General features: G+C 31.8%; 2 protein-coding genes across 5 annotated transcripts; both read right to left on the reverse strand.

Moving 5' to 3' along the window:
- Positions 1-1,177: 1,177 nt before the first annotated feature.
- Positions 1,178-16,393, reverse strand: gek (serine/threonine-protein kinase gek). 3 transcript variants are annotated; one of them, XM_066731035.1, is made up of 28 exons: positions 15,787-16,393; positions 15,437-15,664; positions 14,478-14,659; positions 14,188-14,367; positions 13,816-14,087; positions 13,437-13,736; positions 13,210-13,353; positions 12,878-13,000; positions 12,574-12,782; positions 12,240-12,448; positions 11,145-12,148; positions 10,795-11,030; positions 10,597-10,703; positions 9,029-9,232; positions 6,218-6,381; positions 5,835-6,090; positions 5,457-5,743; positions 4,824-4,967; positions 4,587-4,722; positions 4,259-4,500; positions 4,002-4,182; positions 3,721-3,909; positions 3,446-3,631; positions 3,186-3,367; positions 2,994-3,095; positions 2,799-2,922; positions 2,439-2,596; positions 1,178-2,348 (listed from the first exon to the last, which is right to left on the reverse strand). In XM_066731035.1, exons 3-28 carry the CDS (start codon positions 14,605-14,607, stop codon positions 2,235-2,237), a joined length of 5,583 nt encoding a protein of 1,860 aa, XP_066587132.1. In that variant the 5' UTR covers positions 14,608-14,659; positions 15,437-15,664; positions 15,787-16,393; the 3' UTR covers positions 1,178-2,234. The 3 variants fall into 3 exon arrangements, with proteins under 3 accessions (XP_066587132.1, XP_066587133.1, XP_066587134.1); XM_066731036.1 differs by lacking the exons at positions 15,437-15,664; positions 15,787-16,393 and adding an exon at positions 14,969-15,108; XM_066731037.1 differs by lacking the exon at positions 9,029-9,232 and having other exon boundaries at positions 15,437-16,392.
- A 1,550-nt stretch (positions 16,394-17,943) lies between these two features.
- Stt3B (catalytic subunit 3B of the oligosaccharyltransferase complex) lies at positions 17,944-23,087 on the reverse strand. Of its 2 annotated transcripts, none has more exons than XM_066729976.1 (7): positions 22,677-23,087; positions 21,596-22,294; positions 21,211-21,521; positions 20,598-21,138; positions 20,055-20,516; positions 19,875-19,965; positions 17,944-19,733 (listed from the first exon to the last, which is right to left on the reverse strand). In XM_066729976.1, the coding sequence occupies exons 1-7, from the start codon at positions 22,895-22,897 to the stop codon at positions 19,653-19,655; spliced, it is 2,406 nt and encodes an 801-aa protein (XP_066586073.1). In that variant the 5' UTR covers positions 22,898-23,087; the 3' UTR covers positions 17,944-19,652. The 2 variants fall into 2 exon arrangements, with proteins under 2 accessions (XP_066586073.1, XP_066586074.1); XM_066729977.1 differs by having other exon boundaries at positions 19,631-19,768.
- Positions 23,088-23,145: the final 58 nt, after the last annotated feature.

The raw sequence follows: 23,145 nt of genomic DNA on the forward strand, positions 1-23,145 counted from the left end.
TTTTATTTATTACTTCAATTTAGATGGAAAATTTTATCAATAAAGAAAATATAAAAAACAATTGTGTAGGCGTTATAAAGTGTAAGTGGGAAGAAAATATTTTAGAACAAAGAATATTCCCAGAAGTACTAGGATTAATACTTATATTCTAATAAACTAACGTATTAAACAGGCATGTATGTGTATTAAATTTGATATCACACTGAATATTAAAAACTATCACCTACTTTTTTTTAGTATACTTTTAGAATAAAAAATCCAATTAAGAAGACTGAAATCCTTTCTTTATTAAAATGCATCTATTTGAACAGATACTTAAATTTGTTTAAATAGCTAATAAAAAAGCATCAGATAACGGATATTAAAAGCATTTACACATATGTTACATTTATATAAAACTAAGGTTTGGCATGATCAGATCCATGACACAGGGCCCCAAACTTGTTCAAAAGTGGTAAATTCATTAATTATGAAATGCATAATTGTACTTTTCCTCATAAAATCTAGATCATTTTAATAATAATTACATTATATTCCGAGTCTTTACTAGTAGCAAATTTAAAGCATTGGTAAGTAAAAAAAAGCGAATGTAAATTGCGATGAAAATATTTTACAATCCATATTAATTGTATAAACGCATGAGTAATTCGGGAAGCCTAGTGCAACGATGACGATAAATAATATATATATATATTATATATATATTCTATAAATCGAGCATGGAAAATGGTTTGTGTCGTATTTTGGATAATTCAGTATTCAACGTTCTCCTTTTAATTTACCAAATGGACAACGAGTTTTTATCTGTGTATAATAATGAACATATTATCGTTTCTTAAGAACTAGTTATTATCAGCAATTCGTACCGATAAATTGCACAATGACATTCTATCATTCTTCTTTCTTCATTGTGTATAGAGGCATGCAATTGTTTGCATTATGACAGGATAAAAAACATGGAGTCATAAAGCGTATATGTATTATCGATATACGATTATCTTTAAATGTTTCATGTTACTAACAATATTTTTTTTTCTATATAATTTATTCTTCAAACTATTCATTTATATCTAGACTCAACGGTAGGTACGATAGATTAAGTAAATTGATTTTTACCTTTATTGCTAAATATATAATTTGACTGAGATTTCAGGTTTCATTAGATTAGAAAATGAAATATTATTATTATTATTATTATTATTATTATTAAATTATACAAAATTAAAATTACATAAATTCCACATGATAAAGAATTAAAATCACCGGCCATATACTTTCTAAAAGGTATGGCCTAGCGAAACTGTCATATGTCGGTTTCTCAACATTTTGTATATATACAATAATTTATATTCTAATGATAACCGTTTTATCCAGTATATCATAACTTAATATATTTTTATATATTCGCAATGACCAGAGAGTTATTGCAATACATTTTCAGTTTAACAATATCATATTTTACTTGCGTGTATACTCATAAATATTCCAAATGCATATAAATTGACTGAGTTTAAACGAATTTATGAAGTGTCATCATCTTCGTTACTATCGTCATTTTTATTATCATTATTATTATGCACTTTAGTTTATATATTAATACGATTACATTAATTGATATGATATATGTTGCTGTGAAACATGTTTCTAGATATTGCACGTGGTTTTGAAAAGAAAATTGCAATAACTATCTGACTAAAAGTAAACTGCACACCTACCATTTTTATCATATAAAAAATGGTACAAATATTTACCGTTTGTTCTTTACGCAGCACAAAATCTATATAAACGTATTACAGTAGAACCTTGTGTCATATTTTTCCTATCCTTTAATTTCTTTATAGTCTGAATTTTTCTGATTAAAATAGCTATAACACACACACACAAGAGCACGGTGGTAGAGGAACGCACAAGATAGTGTTTAACTATAACGTTTTGGAGCAACCTCTATAAATTAAAACATGATTTACATTAAGCTGTACTTGGTCAACGCTTGAATCGAATTGACTTTTCTTGTTTTGTAATTCAGCTTAGTTGAAAGCTTCTAAACTTTCAATGGAAATAATGCTAGTACAAATATGTATTCGAAAAGATAATTAAAATCTGAATAATACAGTCCTGAGATGGCGAGATTTGACGAAATTCGATCCTTGCACAATAGCCCGGCTGCAAGCATTAATCAGAGGGGTTCTACTGCAGTTACCTTTAAGAAATATAGTTTTGTCGCACATTTAAATTTAAGAGTCATACGACGAAGATCCATGATCATGGGCAGGGCTTGGAGGTGTCGATGGATTAGAGCTATTGTTAGAAGCTATTGAATGCCGTGGGCTTCCACCGGATGGATGATCCTGATATTATTTCAATAATATGTCATATTGATTATTTATTCATTATTTAAATATCTGAGAAATTTTTACAAATTTGAGAGCACAACTCACCTTCTCCTGAAAAGAGGCAATGCTGCCAATAGAGAGCGGAGTATGAGAGCGCAGATGCAATGACTCCGCGTCTACTTGGTCAACAGGGGTTCGTGGCAATGATGGAGGAGTAGCAGTAGGTCTCGGTGGCGCTGGTGCTCTTCGAGATGAAGTAGAGCCTGTGCAACAAACGATTAAAATCTTATATTAATCCTCGCTTCTCACTTTTTTTTAGCATAAGTACCCAGACAAATAAATAAAATATGAAACTAATTAAGCAATTTTCGGTTTCTTATTGATCTCTAGTTCTCTCGAAGAATAAAAATAAGACGCCATTAAACGCTTCTAAATTTTTCTGGCTCCAAAATTTACTAAACTAACCATTGTGTGGTGAATATCCAGAATTTCTTGTCATATGAGAGCTGAGGCGCCTCGTATCAGAAGGTGGATGCCTAGGAGGCAATGGTAGTGGTTTGCTTGGCGTTTGCATTACAGAACCATATAACTGTAACAACGAAAAGGATAAATTATTTGTTGGAAACAATAAAATTAATTATATCGTGCTTTAACAATTACTCTTTGCTGTGTACTGTGCTGTAAGTGTGATGTACTATGATGGCTGGAGTGTTGTTGATCGGCTGTTTCCAAGGTGGTAGGCAAATCCAGCAAACGTTGGATCTAAAAGTAAAGAGTAAGGATTAAAATCGAAAAGTAAATAAAACTAAAGATTATTCATAGATTTGTTTCAGCCTTGTAAGAATTTAATACCTGTATTCCATTGCCTGGACCCATATGACTGATATGATTGAAATTGGTGGGAGCGGAAATCATCTTTGAGCGTCTATCTGTTGGTCGAGCCGCTCGATTCCCTTCTCTAAGGGAAAATCTTCTTCGGGGCCTAGCCATTTGTCTGCCACTGCCATCTACCGATGTCAGGTTTAGCAACTCTCCTAAAATAAGTGCAAATAATATGTAATATGAATATGAGGGGCTTTATGTATATTGTGACATATAATTTGTTCACTTACTCTGATGTAAATTGCTTAGGTAAATAACATGTGGCATATCATTAATAATACAAGACGTAAGAGATCCAGATATATTGAGAGGTCGTGCTCGTTTCACGTTCAATGTCTGAAGCCAATCTCCACTTACACAATCAAATACATCAATATGCGTCTCACTATATACTAATAAATAACCCTCGCAACAACCTATTAATTACATTATTTTATTTGTTAATAAAAGAAAATAATTCATTATTAATATTGCTATTCTTGCAACATTACGGGTATATACTTACTAACTGCCGTAGGCACTGCAGGATACATTATCTCACGATCTCGGCTTTTTCTGCCTTGGCTGTCAACATATACTGCTAGTGAATGGAAGACTAATAAGAATTCATTTCGCGGTAATTCAATACAACGCAAGGCGTCTACGGCACTATAAGTTAAAAAGCCTAATAGGGTATTCTCTGGATGGACCAATGCTAAAATCACATAATCAAATTTACATTAATAAATCAGAAGCTTGTCCCATAATAAGTATTAGCTTTGAGTCCATCTACGAAAGGTAACTTACAAACTGGATGATGGTCTCCTAAAATACTGTAGATTGAAAATCCTGAAGGATACCCGACACAAAGCCGTCCTTCAGAAAGAATTTGTAAGGATTGTGCGTGACATGGTAGCATTAATTCCCTAATTCTTTTATGTCGAGTTTTTGTACGTGTAATCTCATAGATAATGACTTGTGATGCGTTCTGTAAAAAATTACAAATAGAATTAATTCTAATGTTTGATCAACAAATTAATGATAATATTAGGAGCTGTATTTACTTGTTTTTTGATGGCAACGCATAAACAATACGTAAGAGGACTTTTGCGTACAACGCCAGTTGTCAAAGTAATACATCCCTTGGTTTCAGCTACTTTGATCCATTCAACCTCATCTCCATCTAATGCACGTACAGGGACAAGTCGCACATGTCGCTGTTTCCCGCTAAGTACCACGATCAATTGTTCTTCGGTTACATATTCTAAAAAGTATATTTTCTTGCCCTCGCTAACTCTTGCAATTTCTAAAGAAAAATAATTAAATTATTACCGGATCAATGGATTTCGTATAAAGTAATGGAATATAATTACATCCTATTAATTCGCTTACCACTACGATCTAAATCTAAACAAAAAAGACCCTCCTCGGTACCAATGACTAGACGATCCGGATCTATAATTGCTCCTGACATCACGTTTTTAATAATTGCCAATGTATTGTCCAATAATTCCTTGGCTCTAAATATCTACATTAAGAATTAAAAAAAACAATTTAATGAAAAATTTGCGATAATTAAGTCGGAGAGCGAGTTATTGATTAGGTAATTCAACAAATAAATTAATATACCGTTGTGTTAGGAAGATTGTTTCTTTTCAAAATTCTATGCAGTTCGCTGAGCGCTACAACCCATTTGTTTTTTTCACTTTCAGTATCTGCAAGCATTAATGTGTGATTCCTCAAGCCAGGTGGTTCTAATAGAGACGTTGTTATCTATATGAAAGCCAGAAATCAGATAATTAATTTTCACGAAATGTATATACAGAGTCTGCCAGTTAAAACGTTCCAGAGCATACATGCAAAAAGACGCGTATCCTCGGAATTATAAAAGATATTATACAATTTCACGAAAGACCATTTCGAAACGTCTTATTATTTGCATTCAGGAAGGTCTTAGGCAAAAATTTTGTAACATAATGATTGCGGATATATGCATTTACTTGCATCCATTCTCTGAGGCGTTTTAACTGATAGGCTCTATATAACGATAAAGAGAAACATCGTTGTTTTAATAACGTTATTTTTCTGTTAATGACATACTTGTCATGTTTACAATTTAAAAAAAAGGAGAAAAACAGAAGAACGGTATATTGCGCTGATATTGTAAGTGCCAGGGAAATAAGAAACAAAGTTATCTCATGCACTTGACGCATTTTAAATAAAAAAATGTAAAATTGCATAGGCCAATGGAAATAGACTTACCCTAAATATGCATGGAATGTCTTTCTTCGTAGCATGTATAACGTCAGAATCACGAACAGAACTAACACTAAACTCTTCGTCACGCATGTCTAATACTTGCGAGACATACACAGACGGTAAGGCATTGCGATCTGGTGAAATATCATAAAGAAATAATTTAAAATCGCAGACTACCACGAATTGACGAATCCAACCCTTCTTTACACCTCCCATTTTAGGTACTTTTACATATCCTTCATACGCTGTACCTATGCCTCTTGTTGGATCTATTCCCAATGGTCTTTTCGCTAAAAAAAAATATAACAATTATTTTAATTTTGGTTTTCTATGCAAAAAAATAGCTATTATACTGTAATTTCAAAAACAAAGTTAAATTACTTTGATCATGGGGTACAGGGCACATTGGTGGGACCTTGTCACAGCATGACATATGACATGCAAAACCACAAACTTCACAGACTACACCCTGTCTTGTTAATCCAACCATTAACGAAGTACAATGATTACATTTTGTTGGCGCTGAAAACGTTCTAACAAGGAATTGATGGGATTTTGGTTTGGGTTGGAGAGCAGATTGAATATGTGACGTTGATGATTTGTTTAAGATGTCATGTGATAAGGGTGATGTGGGATCCTGAAAAAATATCAGCTTTAGTCAGCGATTTGTGGACCTTTACACAATAAACTTATTCACTATTCCACACAAAACAATAAGTTATTTTTAACTACTGTTTGATTTGTCGATAGGTAAAGGTACTTACAATACTTAATTCTGAAAGATTGCTTTTACTACTAGCAATACTTGGTGCTCTATTATCTTCAATATCACCCTCTACACTATCCACACTTCCATGACGTGCAGTGCTGGCCGTTTCTTTCAAAAAATGTTCCAGGTACGACATTTGTGACGTTGGTCGTTCTAAGACTAAAACGAAACAGAGACTTTTATTATTACTTGCGAAACAATATATTTAGTAAATGTTAGAAAATAAGAGTAATATGTAAATTTTCAATTGTTTATCTTAGTTCGAGATTGTTTCAATCTGTTGATATATTATTTTTTGGTATTTTTAGTAAAAAGATTATATTACATTTTGTTTCTTAAATTTATGTGTGTATTACAAAAATAATAATATAGTAATAAAAAAATATTCTATAATCATATACATATAGTTATAGAATATTTAACTTCTGCTTAAAAATGTAATCATTGAACCTAACTAGTTTTTTAATATACATTTGATAAATTGTAAACAAATATCGAATATTTAATTGTTATTTTTATAACACAGATATAAATTACAAGACTAAACACAAAACCCTGTCAGTATCACGCTTCATAAAAATCGCAAATATTGTAATTTCGTTTGACAAGTCTTCATGTTTTCTAAAAAAGTGTAGTTACATGCAACAATGTATCAAAATATTTGTAAATAATGAATATTATAAACTTATTACTACACTTTTCTAGTATTTGGATATAGAAAGACAAGTTTATATACAAGCAATGCAGGAAAGGAGACAAGCTGTTAGCTGTTGAGTTCTTTCGATCGTAAGAGTAATGGGAATCTTAAAAGCGGTTTACAAGATAACTTTTTCTACTGAAAATTACTGTTAAAATTATATGATAATTAACCCATTAACGTCCAAAATGCCAAAATTTCTTGCACGTTTTCAAAGTGATTTTTTCCTATGTAATTGGCGTTGAAAAAATTCTTGAACCACATATTCTGATGTAAAATTGCATGCTCTTTCAGAATCCGTTGCCAGAAACATGATAAAACTCACAGGAAAAGAGATATGCTCGATTGAAACATAAAAAACACCTAAATTTTCGAAAAAAAAAATTTTTAGGATTTTTTTTTCGAAGTGTTACGGTGAAGATATCACCTTGCGACCGTGATCAAAGGTGATCATGGGAGTTGAAGTTTAACAGGGAATTTTTTTGTTGACCTTGAACCATCGCTTCTTTACAAAATGGCGGAAAAAACGAATTTTTTTTTTCAATCTTCATCAACTTTTTTCTCGAAATCTATGGTCTTTAGAAAAAAATTCATAAAAACAAAAATGCCTTAGAATCGCTCGAGGAACATTCTCAAATTTTTTCAGAATTTTTTGAGACAATTTTTGATTTTCCGGGAAACTTGTGAAATGGAATTTTCAAAAATTGTCTCAAAAAATTCTGAAAAAATTTGAGAATGTTCCTCGAGCGATTCTAAGGCATTTTTGTTTTTATGAATTTTTTTCTAAAGACCATAGATTTCGAGAAAAAAGTTGATGAAGATTGAAAAAAAAAATTCGTTTTTTCCGCCATTTTGTAAAGAAGCGATGGTTCAAGGTCAACAAAAAAATTCCCTGTTAAACTTCAACTCCCATGATCACCTTTGATCACGGTCGCAAGGTGATATCTTCACCGTAACACTTCGAAAAAAAATCCTAAAAATTTTTTTTTTCGAAAATTTAGGTGTTTTTTATGTTTCAATCGAGCATATCTCTTTTCCTGTGAGTTTTATCATGATTCTGGCAACGGATTCTGAAAGAGCATGCAATTTTACATCAGAATATGTGGTTCAAGAATTTTTTCAACGCCAATTACATAGGAAAAAATCACTTTGAAAACGTGTAAGAAATTTTGACATTTTGGACGTTAATGGGTTAAATGATGCTAAAAATGAATAAAGAAAGCCTTTCAAAAAATAGAAATCTAGAAACAAGTTTTGATTTTCGAAAAATTCGCTAATGTCGTTGGTCATAATTTTGTATAAAAGACGCAATAAGATTTATTCTATTGAGAAAATTCTTTGTATATATAAAACAATTTAAAAACAAAAAATCATAAAATGTCTATAGTAATTATATAATGTACAGGATTTTAATAAACATTGATGTGGTATCACGGAAGAATATGTAAGTTAATTTAAAAATAACACCACCAATAAAATTCATCCCTTGCAGTTACCTAATGAATCAATTCATATCCTTTTAGCACGTATTATTTGTGTTAAAGAAACACAGAGCTATGTTTATTTAAAAATGTAATTTATGGAAACAAATAATACAATTAATACTCAATGTTCTCCTTTAATTAATTCAAATGTAGAAACTTAATTAAATAATAGCTAAACTATAACTTCATTGTGTAGATATTTGATTAAGGGTAATTTAACTTTATAGTTTCATTTCATTCATTAGCTTTTTTTTCAATAAATGAGATTTCATTTCTAAATTTTTTACAAACATTGCATCATGTTGTCTTTCGTAATTTGATGAACCACACGTGTTTATATAGTCTTTAAGACATTATAAATTATATCTTCATCAGTATCGAGAGAGAGAGAGAGAGAGAGAGAGAGAGAGAGACGCGTCTTTTTAGAAAAAGATTAAAATATTCAATCTATACACAGATAATGATGAATTTCTTTAATTTAGGGGTCAGTTTCTTAGCCATTGAGACATAAACATAGCGCTGTGCTATAAAATTAGCAAAATGCAGCAGCCGATATTAATGAAACTCAGAAAGGAAACTCCAAAAATATGAAAATCTCGCGTTTTCGGTGCCATAGCAAATTTACCGGAGGGATAAACGAAGGTGGCGTCGACATTCTGAGTGATGAACGTGTTGATGGGAACAAATCTAGTTAATAAGCGGCATGTTGTGATGTGGGGAGCACGCATAACTGGTAAGGGTGACGACGGCTGGTGCACGATGATACGTTGGGGCTTGGTGCTAACGATGCTTGGCGATTTGCTTGGCTTGCTTTTCGTAGGTAAGACAGCTGTCACAAATACAGTTTGAAGATGAGCAATAAGAGGCCCCACACGCAGCTCGTTACGCCAATAAACAGAGGCACTTTGCAGTCTAGAAATCAGAATCGCATACCGTACCGGAGAACTCAATTACTCTCTTGACAAAATTCCTTAGCTCAATAGCAACCTTCTTCGTGAATCTTTCCACTTTTACAAACAGCACAATCAATTAATATTTTTAAACATGTCTTTCTCTCATTGCGTTAAATTATTCCTTTTGATTCTATCGCGTATTATTTATTGCAAATAATTTTTTTAATTCAGCCACTAGTTTTCTTGTTATTATTTCTTTACGAATCCACGATAAATATATACTTTTACGAGGATTGTACTTAATGGAACTAAATTTTTCATTAATAGTGAATTTATAAACCATCCTAGTAAACGTCTAAACTTTAATTATATTTTTCATAATAGATATTTTATAAAATATATTTAATATAGCCCAAAATTTTCAACATGTTTCATATCCTCGATCAAGTCTCCTGTATGGAATAGGGTTTTGATACTTATTGTCTAGTTGGATTAATATTACAGTATAAGTGCCCAGAATATACAATACTATATATAAATAATTGCTCGACAATAGATTAAAACTATCTTATTTTTCTAACAATAAAACGTTATCCTCTTTTAACAAACTTTATTCTTTTAATGAAAACTCGAACGGAAAAGTGCTAAATTCTGAAAGTAAAACTTTTCATAGTTTACGTTTATATTTTTATACAATATATACGTTACTTAACTTTGCATGTTCTCTTGTTAGAAAAATACATATCTCCTTCTAATCTGACATCCATAAAAAGTACAAAAGGTTTGATGGAAATGAAAAATTAGTTTGTGTTTCAATTACTGCTAATTACAAAGTTCAACAATATAAAAAATAGGCTATACTCGTTCATTTGAAAAATTTAATTATAAATTAATTAAAGCTATTACAAAACTTTCATACTGTTAACGCATTTAAAAGTAAATATAAATAGTAAATGTTTGATAAAAAATACCTAAGAATTTTTTTGGCAAATACTTGTTTTTTAAATACTTTTGAATTGTTCGGTACTTATTTAAACAAAATAAAATATTATGTTGTATTAACATAAAAGAGTAATAATTATAAATGAAAAACGGTCGATTAAAATAAAAACCTAAAATATTATAAATTTAAGCATTGCCGATAGATATAATTAAAATCTAGCCAAATAATGAAGAAATTTAGTAAACATCACGTTTACCATGTATCGTATTGATGCAATTAAAATATCATCGTCACAATAAAATGTAAAGGAAACTGACTGATATCTTTCTTTTGTATAGATATTTAATTTGTACTTACAGCCATCACCGTTGTCAAGGCGGGATTGCAGATCTTTTATTTGCATTTCTTTACGTTTTATTTCGTGAGACATGGAATCAAGTCGCTGTCTAAAGTCTCGTAACTCCCTGGAAACGAGAAAAATATATAGGATTTATCAGTAAAAATTTATTAATGAACCTATTTAGAAATAATAAATAATTAACAAATCATCTTTACTTTTGAGCCGCGATTAATTCTGAGCGTGTTTTTGTGAGCTCCTCGGATATCGCTTGTTTCGCTTGAATCTCACTTTGTAATGAACTCTGCAGATTTAAGAGCTCCATTTTATCAAGTTTTTGAGATCTACGATTCCTCCAGTTCTTATCAGCCATAGTGGATCCACTTCCAATTCCACCTACGCCACCAGAATGCTTCAAGAACTCCAATTCTTCTGTCATTTTTGTAGCCAACGCCTATTAATTTAGTAAAACAAATTATTATAACAAACATTATTTCGCGGTGTTTAGATCAAATAATTTTAAATAGTTTTATAATAATATTAAAAGAAAAAACAATTTTAAACATACCTGCAAGTATCCCCTAGCATCTTTTTCGTCAGAAACCCACTGAATAATTTCAGTAATCTGAGCTTCCCACTGTGCTATAGCTTCTTTCTTGTTTCTAAGCTCCTCGTACTCATCCTCTATCTGCCTCCGCTCCTCTTGTATTCTATTAACGCTATCAGTAACTGTGTTAAGTTCTAACATAAGCTTTTTGTTTTCCTCGACTAGCATAATTTTCTCCCTTTCATGGCGTCTACTTAATTCATTAATAGTTTCTTCACTATCCGTAATATTCTCTAATCTTGCAGCATCCAATTTTTCTTTCGTTATTTGAATCTCTCGTTCTAATAGCTCTCTCCTTGTTTCTCCCTCATGCAATTGCTCTTGTAGTCCACGAATCTCAAGATTGAATCTGTTTTGCTGTTGATTCAAATTCTCATTGTATTGAACTTCAAGCTTCTCCACTTCGGCCTTCAGTCTATTAATTTCTTGCGTAGCAAGAGCGTGATTAGCACTGGTATCATTTCCAATCGACCTTTGACGAATTTTTTCAGTTTCCTCTTGCATTTGCTTACAATATTCTTCACTACGCTCCCTCAATTTTCTCTCTTTGCTAGTTTCCGCCATCGCTTCCTCAACCCTATTCTCCAGCTCCCTACGTAATTTTTCCGCCTTTCTTATATCATGTCGTAAGCTGTCCACTTTTTGCATAGCAACTTCAAGCTCCTCCTCTTTATCTCTAACCTGCCTCGATAATTTTTGTTTCTGTTGCCTCAACTCTGACAATTTGTCAGTTACTTCGGTATATTCCGCCATAGCCAGTTTACGCTGAGTCAACGCATCCTTTAATTCTTTGTCCTGAAGCTTCAACTTTTCTTGTGCATCCAATTTCTCTTTGACTGCCTCTTCTTTTTCCGAACGAAGAGTACGAATTAGTTTTTCCATTTCTCTTAGTCGAGTTACATCACCATTATCCAAAGTTCTTAATTCTCGAGGTACTTCCATGGATTTTAATTGAGATTCTAATTCTATTAAAACAAAAATTTTTATTTTCATTAGTTTCACTAAGAATAATAAAACTAGACAAACTTAACATTACACGCAAAAACAAGTATTTACCACAGTTGCGTTTTGTAAGAGTATTAATTTCATCTTGGAGTTTTCTGGTTGCATTATTAGAATCGGGTGAAATAGTAGGAGACGAATGACTAACTTGGTTCTTTAAAGCTGCAATTGTTTGAGTTAGCTGAGCATTTTCATCTTCAAGTATTTGTACGTGTTTATCTTTTTGTGATATTGCAGATAAACACCCCAAATCGGATATACAGCTAAAAAGGATAACGTACTTTAATTTAGATGCTCTAATGGTTTTTGAAAAACAGAAATTATAATAGACCGTCGAATTATTCAATAACTTTACAATTACAATAAAATTAGCTGATATATTTCATACCTTCCTTGCGTAAAACTAAATCCAACAAATGGAAGATGAAGAGCAGAGAACGCAGAATTTGCAGCTGGAGGTACAGCATCGGAGCTTCGCACATCTGTATCGTCAACATCAAAATTTGATGTGTCTGTAGGAGATGAAACTTCCGGAATGTATGGTGCGGTGCTATCACGTAAAGTATCCCAATTAAAGCCGCTAAACCATGGGTGTTTCTATAAAGTATTTTCATTTATATTATTACATAAACATAAGTCATAACCACTTTAAGTTTTAAATACTTCAATCATTACGATATTAATAATATTACCTTAAAGTCTTCAATTCCATTTTGCCCCAATCTAAATTCTGAACTACAAATTAACTTTCTCATCAAATCTTTTGCTTCCTCGGACACATCAAACATTTCGTCCGTTGGAAAATCAAAACAATTCTGTAATAACAAACATTTATTTTACTGTAATTAGAATTGCTATGAACAAATAGTTTCATCACTGAGAAATTACTATTTCAGTAAATTCTATGAAATATACCTAAGTCATGTGGCTCAGACATAAAGCTATTTACTTTTAATGATTGGATGTGTTAAATGATATATTTACCAAAAGATTACAAAAATTTGTTATTTACTTCTATTAATACCTTATGATTCATTATTTTTCCATATGTTTCGACTAGAGATTCTGCATAAAAGGGAGTTTCACCATACAGCATTTCATACATACATACTCCCAAAGACCACCAATCACATTCTGGTCCATAACGTCCTTGTCCATCTTCCATTGCCTATAGAAAATTTATTTAAAAGTAGAGAGTATTATGAAGTTGAAAGGAAATACACTTTTTCCTCTAATTTTCTATTAATTTACCCTCAATATTTCTGGAGATATATAATCTGGCGTGCCAACAGCAACATTACTTTGCACTGTACCATCTTCAAATAGCCTTAAGCATGATCCAAAGTCAGCTAACCTTATATGACCATTTGCATCCAATAAAACATTATCTGGTTTAATATCACGATGTACATAATGTAAATCATGTATAGACCCAATTGCCAAAACCATTTCAGCAATGTAAAAGCGTGCCATATCTTCAGGTAGACGATCCTCAAACTTACTTAATAAGGTTAATAAATCTCCACCACAGTAATAATCCATGACCAAGTACTATAAGAATATTAAATTGATATTCAAATTGTATGTTTTTAATGCAATAGTATTACTTTTTAAATGAAAATAAATTTACCAGATTATTGTCATCTTGAAAGGCATAATGAAGATTTGTTATCCACCGGCGATCACCATATACTAATACATCTCTTTCTTCCCTAAAACATGCTGTTTCTGCACGCTTTAACATTTCCCATTTGTTCAAAATTTTCATTGCAAAAACCTTATCTGAACCCCTCATTCTTACAACACATACTTCTCCAAAAGCCCCTCTCCCTATGACTTTAACAATTTCAAAATCTTCCCGTGCTAGTTGTAAACTTTTAATACAGGTTGCTATTGGCTTTACTAAAAAATCATTGAATATATAAATTAGTGGAGATTGTTAATTAAACCTTAAATTTCTTTTTCATAATGTTATAGATGGTGTAAACAGTAATTTACATACCAAATTCAATAAAATCTGATACAGTCTTTTCCCGGCGTAAAGAAGAATTGCAACATTCATCATATAAGACAAGTAGAACATCAATAAGGGTTTCAATAGAAAAAGTATGACCAACTTTCCCACTTCTTACAGGGCCACTGATAAAAAGAGATTCAAGCTGACACAATTTTCCAGCAATACCTAAATATAAACAAATATATAGATCTTAAGAATATTAAATAAATTTGTTAACACCTATCTTATGTTACAGATATTACTACAAATAAATATATACAATTTAAAACAGTTACCATTAATTGCTAAATTTTTAGACATCATGTCTGATGTAGGATGACTACAATGATATTGCTGCGATTCTGACATTTCTTTGGACTGGAATGGTGGTCCTTTACCACTATGTTTCAACAATGACTCTGTCATGATTATGCTTTATTAACTTTCCAAGCCGTATTTGTGCATAGTGAAAAAGATTCTAAAAATCAAATAAAAAGACTTATAGATAAGTTTCAGAAGAATAATAATTTAATGTTAAAAGGGCAAATAGAAATACACCTAAATCATGCTTTAATAATAACCAGAATTGTTTAAAAAATATAAGAATCTCATAATGTTATAAAGCTATATCAAACATTACAACTCACAAGAAATCAATCATGTTATTAGAAGGATAAAAGCAAACAAATGTACTGTGTGAAAGGAATTATTATATAAAGAAATTTATTTACACAATTGTAAAAGTTCAGTTCTATAAAATTGTTATTTAAAGAAAGCTTAAAATAACCTTGGCAATCTTTTTTGGGCATGAATGAGACATGAAAAATAAGCTGTGTTGAAAAATGCTAAAGGAGTTTTAAAAGGTATGCATTATTCAATTGTAAAGTTAAATTTTAAATCACCACAAACCACTGCACCGTAGTTAAATCGGAAATTACGTAACTGCTACAAAGATAGCCAAATATTTGGCGAAAACATGCAATACGACGAATAAGCGTAAGTAAAAAGTGCAGATAAAAATAGTGCAATAGGGTAGGGCCAACACACTGTATCGCCAATCCGAAAATGTATTGGAGAATCAACTGAATTTGGAGCTGGAACGTTTCATGATAGAAAAAACCGAAAATCGAAGTTAGAATAAAGAGAATAAGGAAAATGTAAAATAGAGCAGAAAAAACTAGAAGTATAATATCGTGAAAGGATCTATTGAATTAGTACGTGTAATAGACACTGTTGACAAGAATTACTATAATACCTAATATTCTTATCCAAGGATCCATGGTATATTGTGCTTATTGCTTTTTCAGTCGGAAAGATGAAAATTTTACGACACTGCATTCCGTCTTGATAAAAGTCACAAAAATAAAACGCGTAAAACTCCCTTTGCACCTGAGAGAGAAAGATTGACTATTCTCAGCAGTTTTCAGCAAATGGCTTTTTCCATGTCAATCACAACCGTTGTCGCCACGAAGCTCAAGTATTTCTAAAATAACAGTGGTGTATGCATATTTCCATAATTACTTTGCTGGTTTCTCAATCACGTTATTTGATTGTCAAAAAGCATCTTGCACGAACACTATTGGATTCACGACGATTTAAGCTTACCCCCTAGCAAGTCTATGATGTCTATGATTCCATGTAGAAAAAATACGGTACCACTACACGTCAACATAAACTGACATCGACAACGACCTAAGAATATATTAGGAAATGAATACTACAGGCGTACACTAAAACGAATACATGAAGATACATGAATCGGATTGGATCTTGTCTGGTTGTGTGGCTGAGAGAGCGGCGTAAGGTATAGGTAACATACGGAACATAGTGGTGGTGATAGTTGGATAAAAAAGTATGTGGAAGTAGTATGGAAGCGTGTATGGAAGGCAGGCAAAAGTAGCAAGCGCATAAGCAAGCAGTTATAACTTTTCTTCCAGCATAGATCATGTAAATAAGAATGAAAGGTATCCGGCATGTAATGTCGCAGTCGCAGGTCGCACCGTCCGAAATGGTCCGCCGTCCGAAATACGCGTGCTGCTAACTAGCGGCAACGTTTTTTTAAACTCTACTATTCTCTCCCTTCAGTCCCCCCTCATCTATTACTATTTCCATTTGGCGCTTTTGCCTCCTTTGTCGCCTTTAACGAATTGAAAATAATTAATCGTAACGATTCGATCTAATCGTTGATTTATAAATCAGAAAAAAAAACAATGTTAAGTTTAGAAATGTTTTAAAAGCAATAATGCGAGGAAAAACCCTGGCTTAAACAGTCGAATTATAATATTGTTAAAACTACATATACATATGGTTACTGGGCCATTCCACGTCAAAACAGACAGATTTCGGAGTACAACACCGATTTTTTTCTTAAAAATATGTGTTAATATATAAGAAAATACAAGACTTTTGGCGCTAGTTTGAGTCAAAAATCTTTTTTCGTTTCGGAGATACGAGCTGTCAAAGTTTGCAGTTTTACCGTTTTTGGTAAAAACACGTAATCTTTAAAAATTTATATCTCCTAAACGAATAAAGATAGAAGACTCTGGCTGGAACGAGTGTACTCAGAAAGAATCATACTTTATTAGAAAAATATAAAAAAAGACAGTTTGTTTTAATTGGTTAAAACTATTAACAATTAAAATAAACATTTGAATTAACAAATGTGTTGTCATGCTCTGACAATTATAAAAAAATATCAGGAATGTTCCTTGGAATGTCCTCTACAAAGAAAAAAATTAAAACGCGTATACTCTCTTGGTGTTCATAGTAAAAAAAATTATTTTATCACGACGCGCACGGCCAGAAGCGTCGTTCGAGCGGCGTAAACCGGTGAAGCGCATGCGTAACTGAGCGCGACTAGTCTCTACATGTCGGAATCCATCAATCTATGAATAATGCGAGTTAATAACATGTTTTAATTGTTTGTTTATGTTTTTATAACTATTATAAATTAACAATATATTTATTATTATTCTGCTTTATAAGCAGTCGTTATTTATTTACAAAATAATTAGCAATAAGACATTTGAACATGGCATTGAATATACAAATTATATACTAATTTATATTTACATATTTTATTAAATTATGGCAGAAGAAAATATTATGAATATGAAATTTCTGTACTGAAAATATTTAACAAACTTTAACAATTGTATAATTATCTGATTGAGGAAAAGCTTTAGTTTGTAATTGTGTCTTTGAATCTATCGTTAAAAATGCACGATAATTTCTAGTTCCTTTAACTATTTTTACTTTTCAAAAAAATCTCGTTTAAATTATTTTAATGCTTATTAAAACACTTCGTACGAGATTTTTTTGAAAAGTGAAAATAGTTAAAGTAACTTGAAATTATCGTGCATTTTTAACGATAGATTCAAAGACACAATTACAAACTAAAGCTTTTCCTCGATCAGATAATTAATACAATTGTTAAAGTTTGTTAAATATTTTCAGTACAGAAATTTCATATTCATAATATTTTCTTCTGCCATAATTTAATAAAATATGTAAATATAAATTAGTATATAATTTGTATATTCAATGCCATGTTCAAATGTCTTATTGCTAATTATTTTGTAAATAGATAACGACTGCTTATAAAGCAGAATAATAATAAATATATTGTTAATTTATAATAGTTATAAAAACATAAACAAACAATTAAAACATGTTATTAACTCGCATTATTCATAGATTGATGGATTCCGACATGTAGAGACTAGTCGCGCTCAGTTACGCATGCGCTTCACCGGTTTACGCCGCTCGAACGACGCTTCTGGCCGAGCGCGTCGTGATAAAATATTTTTTTTCACTATGAACACCAAGAGAGTATACGCGTTTTAATTTTTTTCTTTGTAGAGGACATTCCAAGGAACACTCCTGATATTTTTTTATAATTGTCAGAGCATGACAACACATTTGTTAATTCAAATGTTTATTTTAATTGTTAATAGTTTTAACCAATTAAAACAAACTGTCTTTTTTTATATTTTTCTAATAAAGTATGATTCTTTCTGAGTACACTCGTTCCAGCCAGAGTCTTCTATCTTTATTCGTTTAGGAGATATAAATTTTTAAAGATTACGTGTTTTTACCAAAAACAGTAAAACTGCAAACTTTGACAGCTCGTATCTCCGAAACGAAAAAAGATTTTTGACTCAAACTAGCGCCAAAAGTCTTGTATTTTCTTATATATTAACACATATTTTTAAGAAAAAAATCGGTGTTGTACTCCGAAATCTGTCTGTTTTGACGTGGAATGGCCCTACTGTTATTATACAAGGTGACCCATTTTAACTTTGGTTGAGATAAAAGAGTTTATTTGTACATACGGTAACATTCGGCTCATTAGGGCTGAATTTTTCCATTTATTTGCAAATATCTGGTAAATTTATGTTTGATAATGCTTGAAATTGCGAACTGTAATAAATTCTACTCATTTTCATGCCTTACCAAATGTTTATTTATCCTAAGCGTTAGCAATAGGTAGAAAACCGGCCCTTAAAGAGACTTAAATGACACCGCTATTTTTGTTGCAAATTCACGAAGTTACCGAAATACCACGTTAGTGTGAAAAACTGTAAACATTCACGTACTACGAGAATGTTATTATGAATACTGTTCATTAACGTATTCATACATTAATTTATTTGTGTAGGTCACATCATAAATTTTGCCCATTAATAAACTTGTTAACGTATTCGCTGCTCATAACGCTCATAAGCATTATGATTAGAGAACGTCTTGAAGAGAGATTATGACCTATTCTTATAATAATTTATACAAATTGAAGTAAATAATAAGTATGCATCGTAACTTGCTAATTATTATAAAACAAATGAAATACAAACATTTTTCGAGTTTTGCTTCTCTATCAGTACGGCAAGTCTTCGTATACAGAATCGTGCACGCATACTCAAATTTTAGTATATTTTTTATTAATTTCAATTTAATAACAGTATGAACTATCGATAACGCTGTTTTAATAATGTGACATGAAATAATGAACAAAGTTGCATACAACGGTAGCAACAATAGCTTTCACTTAAATTCAATGTAATTAATTGTAATTTTTTAAATTACTGAAAATACTACACCTCGATATAGGTACATTATCATTCGCCGTTATCGCTCGAAAGCATGATCTAATTAGTACAGTACTAGGTAAGATAATGTCTTCCTTAAAATATAGCCTTTGTACTCTTTAAAACAAGGGAAAGGCTAAATTATAAGGTGCATTTTAAATCTTAAAAATATTCATCACTAATTATCTTGTAAATAATTGTACATCATTTTAGGCAAGACTTAAAAGTTGTTCTAATTTGGTTCATAAATCAAATTCATGTAATTGAGCATTGACGCCTCGTAATAGTCTTATCTTGATGGTATAATATGTGGTAAATCCAAGGGACGGTAATGTTCTTTTTACAAAAACATATATTTCAAAACCATTATAGAAGTGACATTTGTTACGTTGTTCGCCGGACTGGTTTCTGTCCTTTCACAATTGTCGGTCGGTTCTTTATGAAACCCTTCTTACGCCTTGTAGTCTGAAACATCAATATCCAACCCCCCATAACTTCAACTACGTTTCCAGATCTCGTATAATCCTTTTATTAAAAGGTAAAACGATACGGCAAAAAATCAAAACTGAAAATAGATAAAAATATTTATTTGTTATCAATACCCACCTTCTTACTAATATATGAATTTGTTCGACGCGTTATCCTGCGACGAGATATCGGTAGTTTTGGTCTATTAAATTCATCCGGCTTTTTCACCCTGTACCAAAATACAAAATTAAATAAAAAATTATGAAAGAGCAGAATCAGAACGCAATATTTTATATTGCGTTAATACGAAGAAAGTACCTGTAAATCCTGACTAGCCAATGTTCTGTAGTATAAGCCTCTTCTAGATACGTTAGTTGGAAATTCTTGTTTCCAATTTCTGCATTACGAGTACGATCGTAGCCAGAAGGTGATCGATAATCAATCTTAACTTCTCCGAAACGATAATAGCTTAATTTATACATTAATGAATTTAAAAGAGTAGGCGAGCCCTCGGAATCTACTCGAAATTCTCCTCGTTCTGTAAAGTAGTCACTCTCTCGAATGTCTTGTGGATGTTCACCTTCGGCAATTCGCACCATCCACAAAAATTTATTGATATCATCGCCAGAATAACCGATCATTCCACCAAAAATAACTAATACATAATCAACATCTAAAGATGTCATAATATCATAGGCAGCACTTTCATTGGAGCTCATGGCTTTACCAACTAGAGCAATGTGTGAATTGTTCCATGTATTATTGTCGACAAGAGTAGTCCTGAAAATTTGAAGTATAATTCATTTTAATCTGCAGAAGTGATTTTGGCACTTAACTAGTTTTAATATTGATAATCGATACCTGTTAGCCATTCCGGCAATTTGATAGCCATAATCCCACCAACTCATAACTCTAGCGTCATTTGGTGTATTTTGTGCAAGCCAATAATAGGCCTCTCTGAAATCATCGAGAATAGATCTGCCACCATCATTACTGTATGATGCCAAGACAATAGAAGGACTGGAGTATGCATTGCTAGTAACCCAAGTGCAATGTACTGTGAACATCATCAACAGCATGAGAATACCTATAGCAACGCAATTTCTAAGATTGGCACCTAATCCTTCTCCATTTCCTTTTGATCTTTCATGCTTCATTCGTCTTAGCTTTCCTGCTTTGTCATATAAAGCTCTGCCAGGGCTTCTTTCTCTTTCATCTTCACTCTCATCATCACTGCCATCTCCACCACGATCATTACCATCTCTGTCATCTTCTTTCAAGAACAAGTCTAATAATCCACTGAAAGCTATTCCTGCTAGCATACATACAACTGGGGTCAATGTAAGCATAAGTCTTACCATTACTCCAGCAAAATATACGGCACTTATGGCATATAAAATAACTGAAATTCATCAGAAGTGATATTATGAATTTTAATACATATTTTTTGAAAGAGTCATTGCATTATCCTTACCAAATACACGTTCATCATTGACATGTTTAATGCAATACCAAAGTCCGACAGGGAAAGTAGTAACTAAAATATGCAAGTCAAAGAAAAAACTAAACCATGTTGTAGGCTGATGTTCTGAAACTGAAGCTATTATAGGAATGTGTATTTTTGCATAGCCTGTGTCCCAAAGTGAGTAGAATCTTCCACTCCAAGGTGCTACTAATCCCATATAAGTCAATCCAATCAGAATGACTAAAAGAATACCAGCAGTAGCTGCTACTATTCCTCCAAAGTATTTCATTTCAGACTTGGTAAGAACTGTTTTTAAATATCTGTAATAAGATAAACAAAAATTTATATTATTGCATAAATATTTATGTAATACTTAATTTTAAATCTAATATACCTGAGAGCCGCTACAAATATTATTAAGCTAAAAACTCCTCCAGCAGCCATGTGCTCAGATGTACGTATTGGTTGAAATCCAACAAATGGTATTTGCATACTCAATAATAGTCCCAGAATGTAGAAAGTTGTATAGCTTGTAAAAAGACGGTTGCTATACCGATTCATGACTAGCAATACAAACACATGAAGTGGAATCAAATTTATAATGAAAACATATCCACCCCATGCTGATACCATATAGAAATATGACAGAGCCGTCATAGAGGCCCAAAAGATGGAGCCTGTTTTAACAGATTTTACCCAAAGATAATATGTAATCTGTAGAGCAAAAATTGCAATACCCTCATTATCATAACTGCCTGCTACTGATCTTGAAATATAACCAGGGACAATTGCTATAAAACAGGCAGCAAATAACCCAGCCCCTGCACTCCATATTTCCTTTGTTAATAAGTAAGTGGATATTGCGGTTAGTCCACTAAAAATTGGTGCTAAGAATACACAAATATCTCTTATATGAATGGGTATGTTTAAGGAATGGAGTATGTAATGTATTGATCCAGATGTTATCATGAGTCCCGGGTAAACAGTACCACCTACTATACGACCTAGCGGGTACCAAGCCCTTTCATCAAACCAATTTAGAAAATTATAAAATCCATGTTGTACCATATACGCTGTTGCTCGATAATTAAACCTATAATTATAAAAAAGCTATGAATAATGTTTATTTTAACCAATATTAATACAGAGCATAATTTGTTTACATTCAATTCTACTATAACTGAAACTAGCTTTGTTTTATAAAAGTATAAATAATAGTTTTTGTTATTCAGATCAAAAGTTTAATGATAATAGATACCCACAATATTGCTGTTTTTAAAAGAAACTAATTTATTTTATTTTAATTTTATTTAAATAAAAATATAATTGCTACAAAATATACAAATTATGAAACTAATTTGTAAATTTGACCCATTTTGCCTTAAATGAACATTTCAAATTACTTTTCAATGTTTACTCTAAAGTCAATAATTTGATTCGGAAAAGCAGGTTGGTTTTAACGTGATTTTACGTACCATGGATCAAACTCATGTATAATGCTTTCAAAGCGTATAACTGCGAAAAGTCGTGAAGCAAATCCAGAAATCCAGGCAAGTAGCAAAACAGTAAAAGTTATAAGGGAGCTAAGTCCCGCAGAATTTGTTAATGTTGATGTCTTCATTTGCCTAGGTAATGACTTCTTATCAGGGAATAAAACTTTCTTTGAGTGCACAGTGTTTGACTTATTTGACAACATGATTTTTAGTTAAATTTTAACTTGAAATACGTATGTGATTATATTTTATTAAAAAATGGTTGCCATATGTTTATATAGATTCATTCCGATGGTACAAGTTTAGTACAAGCACCCAAGAAATGAAGAAATTATCAAACTTAAAGCACCACCGTGTCTAGGCTAAAAGGCTAGGACACGTCAAACACCGGCTGGTGGGCTGGTGGCTACGTGTTAATGCCATAGATTGTGTTATACAATAGATTGGGACT

Source organism: Prorops nasuta, unplaced genomic scaffold, assembly GCF_024137725.1.
Source record: "Prorops nasuta isolate Cenicafe-Biocafe unplaced genomic scaffold, Cenicafe_Pnas_1.2 PNAS00008, whole genome shotgun sequence".
NCBI classification, from domain to species: Eukaryota; Metazoa; Arthropoda; class Insecta; order Hymenoptera; family Bethylidae; genus Prorops; species Prorops nasuta.

What these genes read in the sequence shown, in the direction of transcription:
- Stt3B (XM_066729976.1), bottom strand. Translation starts at nt 22,897, where the DNA reads ATGTTGTCAAATAAGTCAAACACTGTGCACTCAAAGAAAGTTTTATTC. An exon ending in ATTGCCGGAATGGCTAACAG is followed by an intron (nt 20,517 to 20,597) that starts GTATCGATTATC and finishes TCAAATTTTCAG; the next exon opens with GACTACTCTTGTCGACAATA. An exon ending in TGGCTAGTCAGGATTTACAG is followed by an intron (nt 19,966 to 20,054) that starts GTACTTTCTTCG and finishes ATTTTGGTACAG; the next exon opens with GGTGAAAAAGCCGGATGAAT.
- gek (XM_066731035.1), bottom strand. Translation starts at nt 14,607, where the DNA reads ATGACAGAGTCATTGTTGAAACATAGTGGTAAAGGACCACCATTCCAG. An exon ending in CCTAAGCAATTTACATCAGA is followed by an intron (nt 3,368 to 3,445) that starts GTAAGTGAACAA and finishes CACTTATTTTAG; the next exon opens with GAGAGTTGCTAAACCTGACA. An exon ending in TGGATATTCACCACACAATG is followed by an intron (nt 2,597 to 2,798) that starts GTTAGTTTAGTA and finishes TTTGTTGCACAG; the next exon opens with GCTCTACTTCATCTCGAAGA.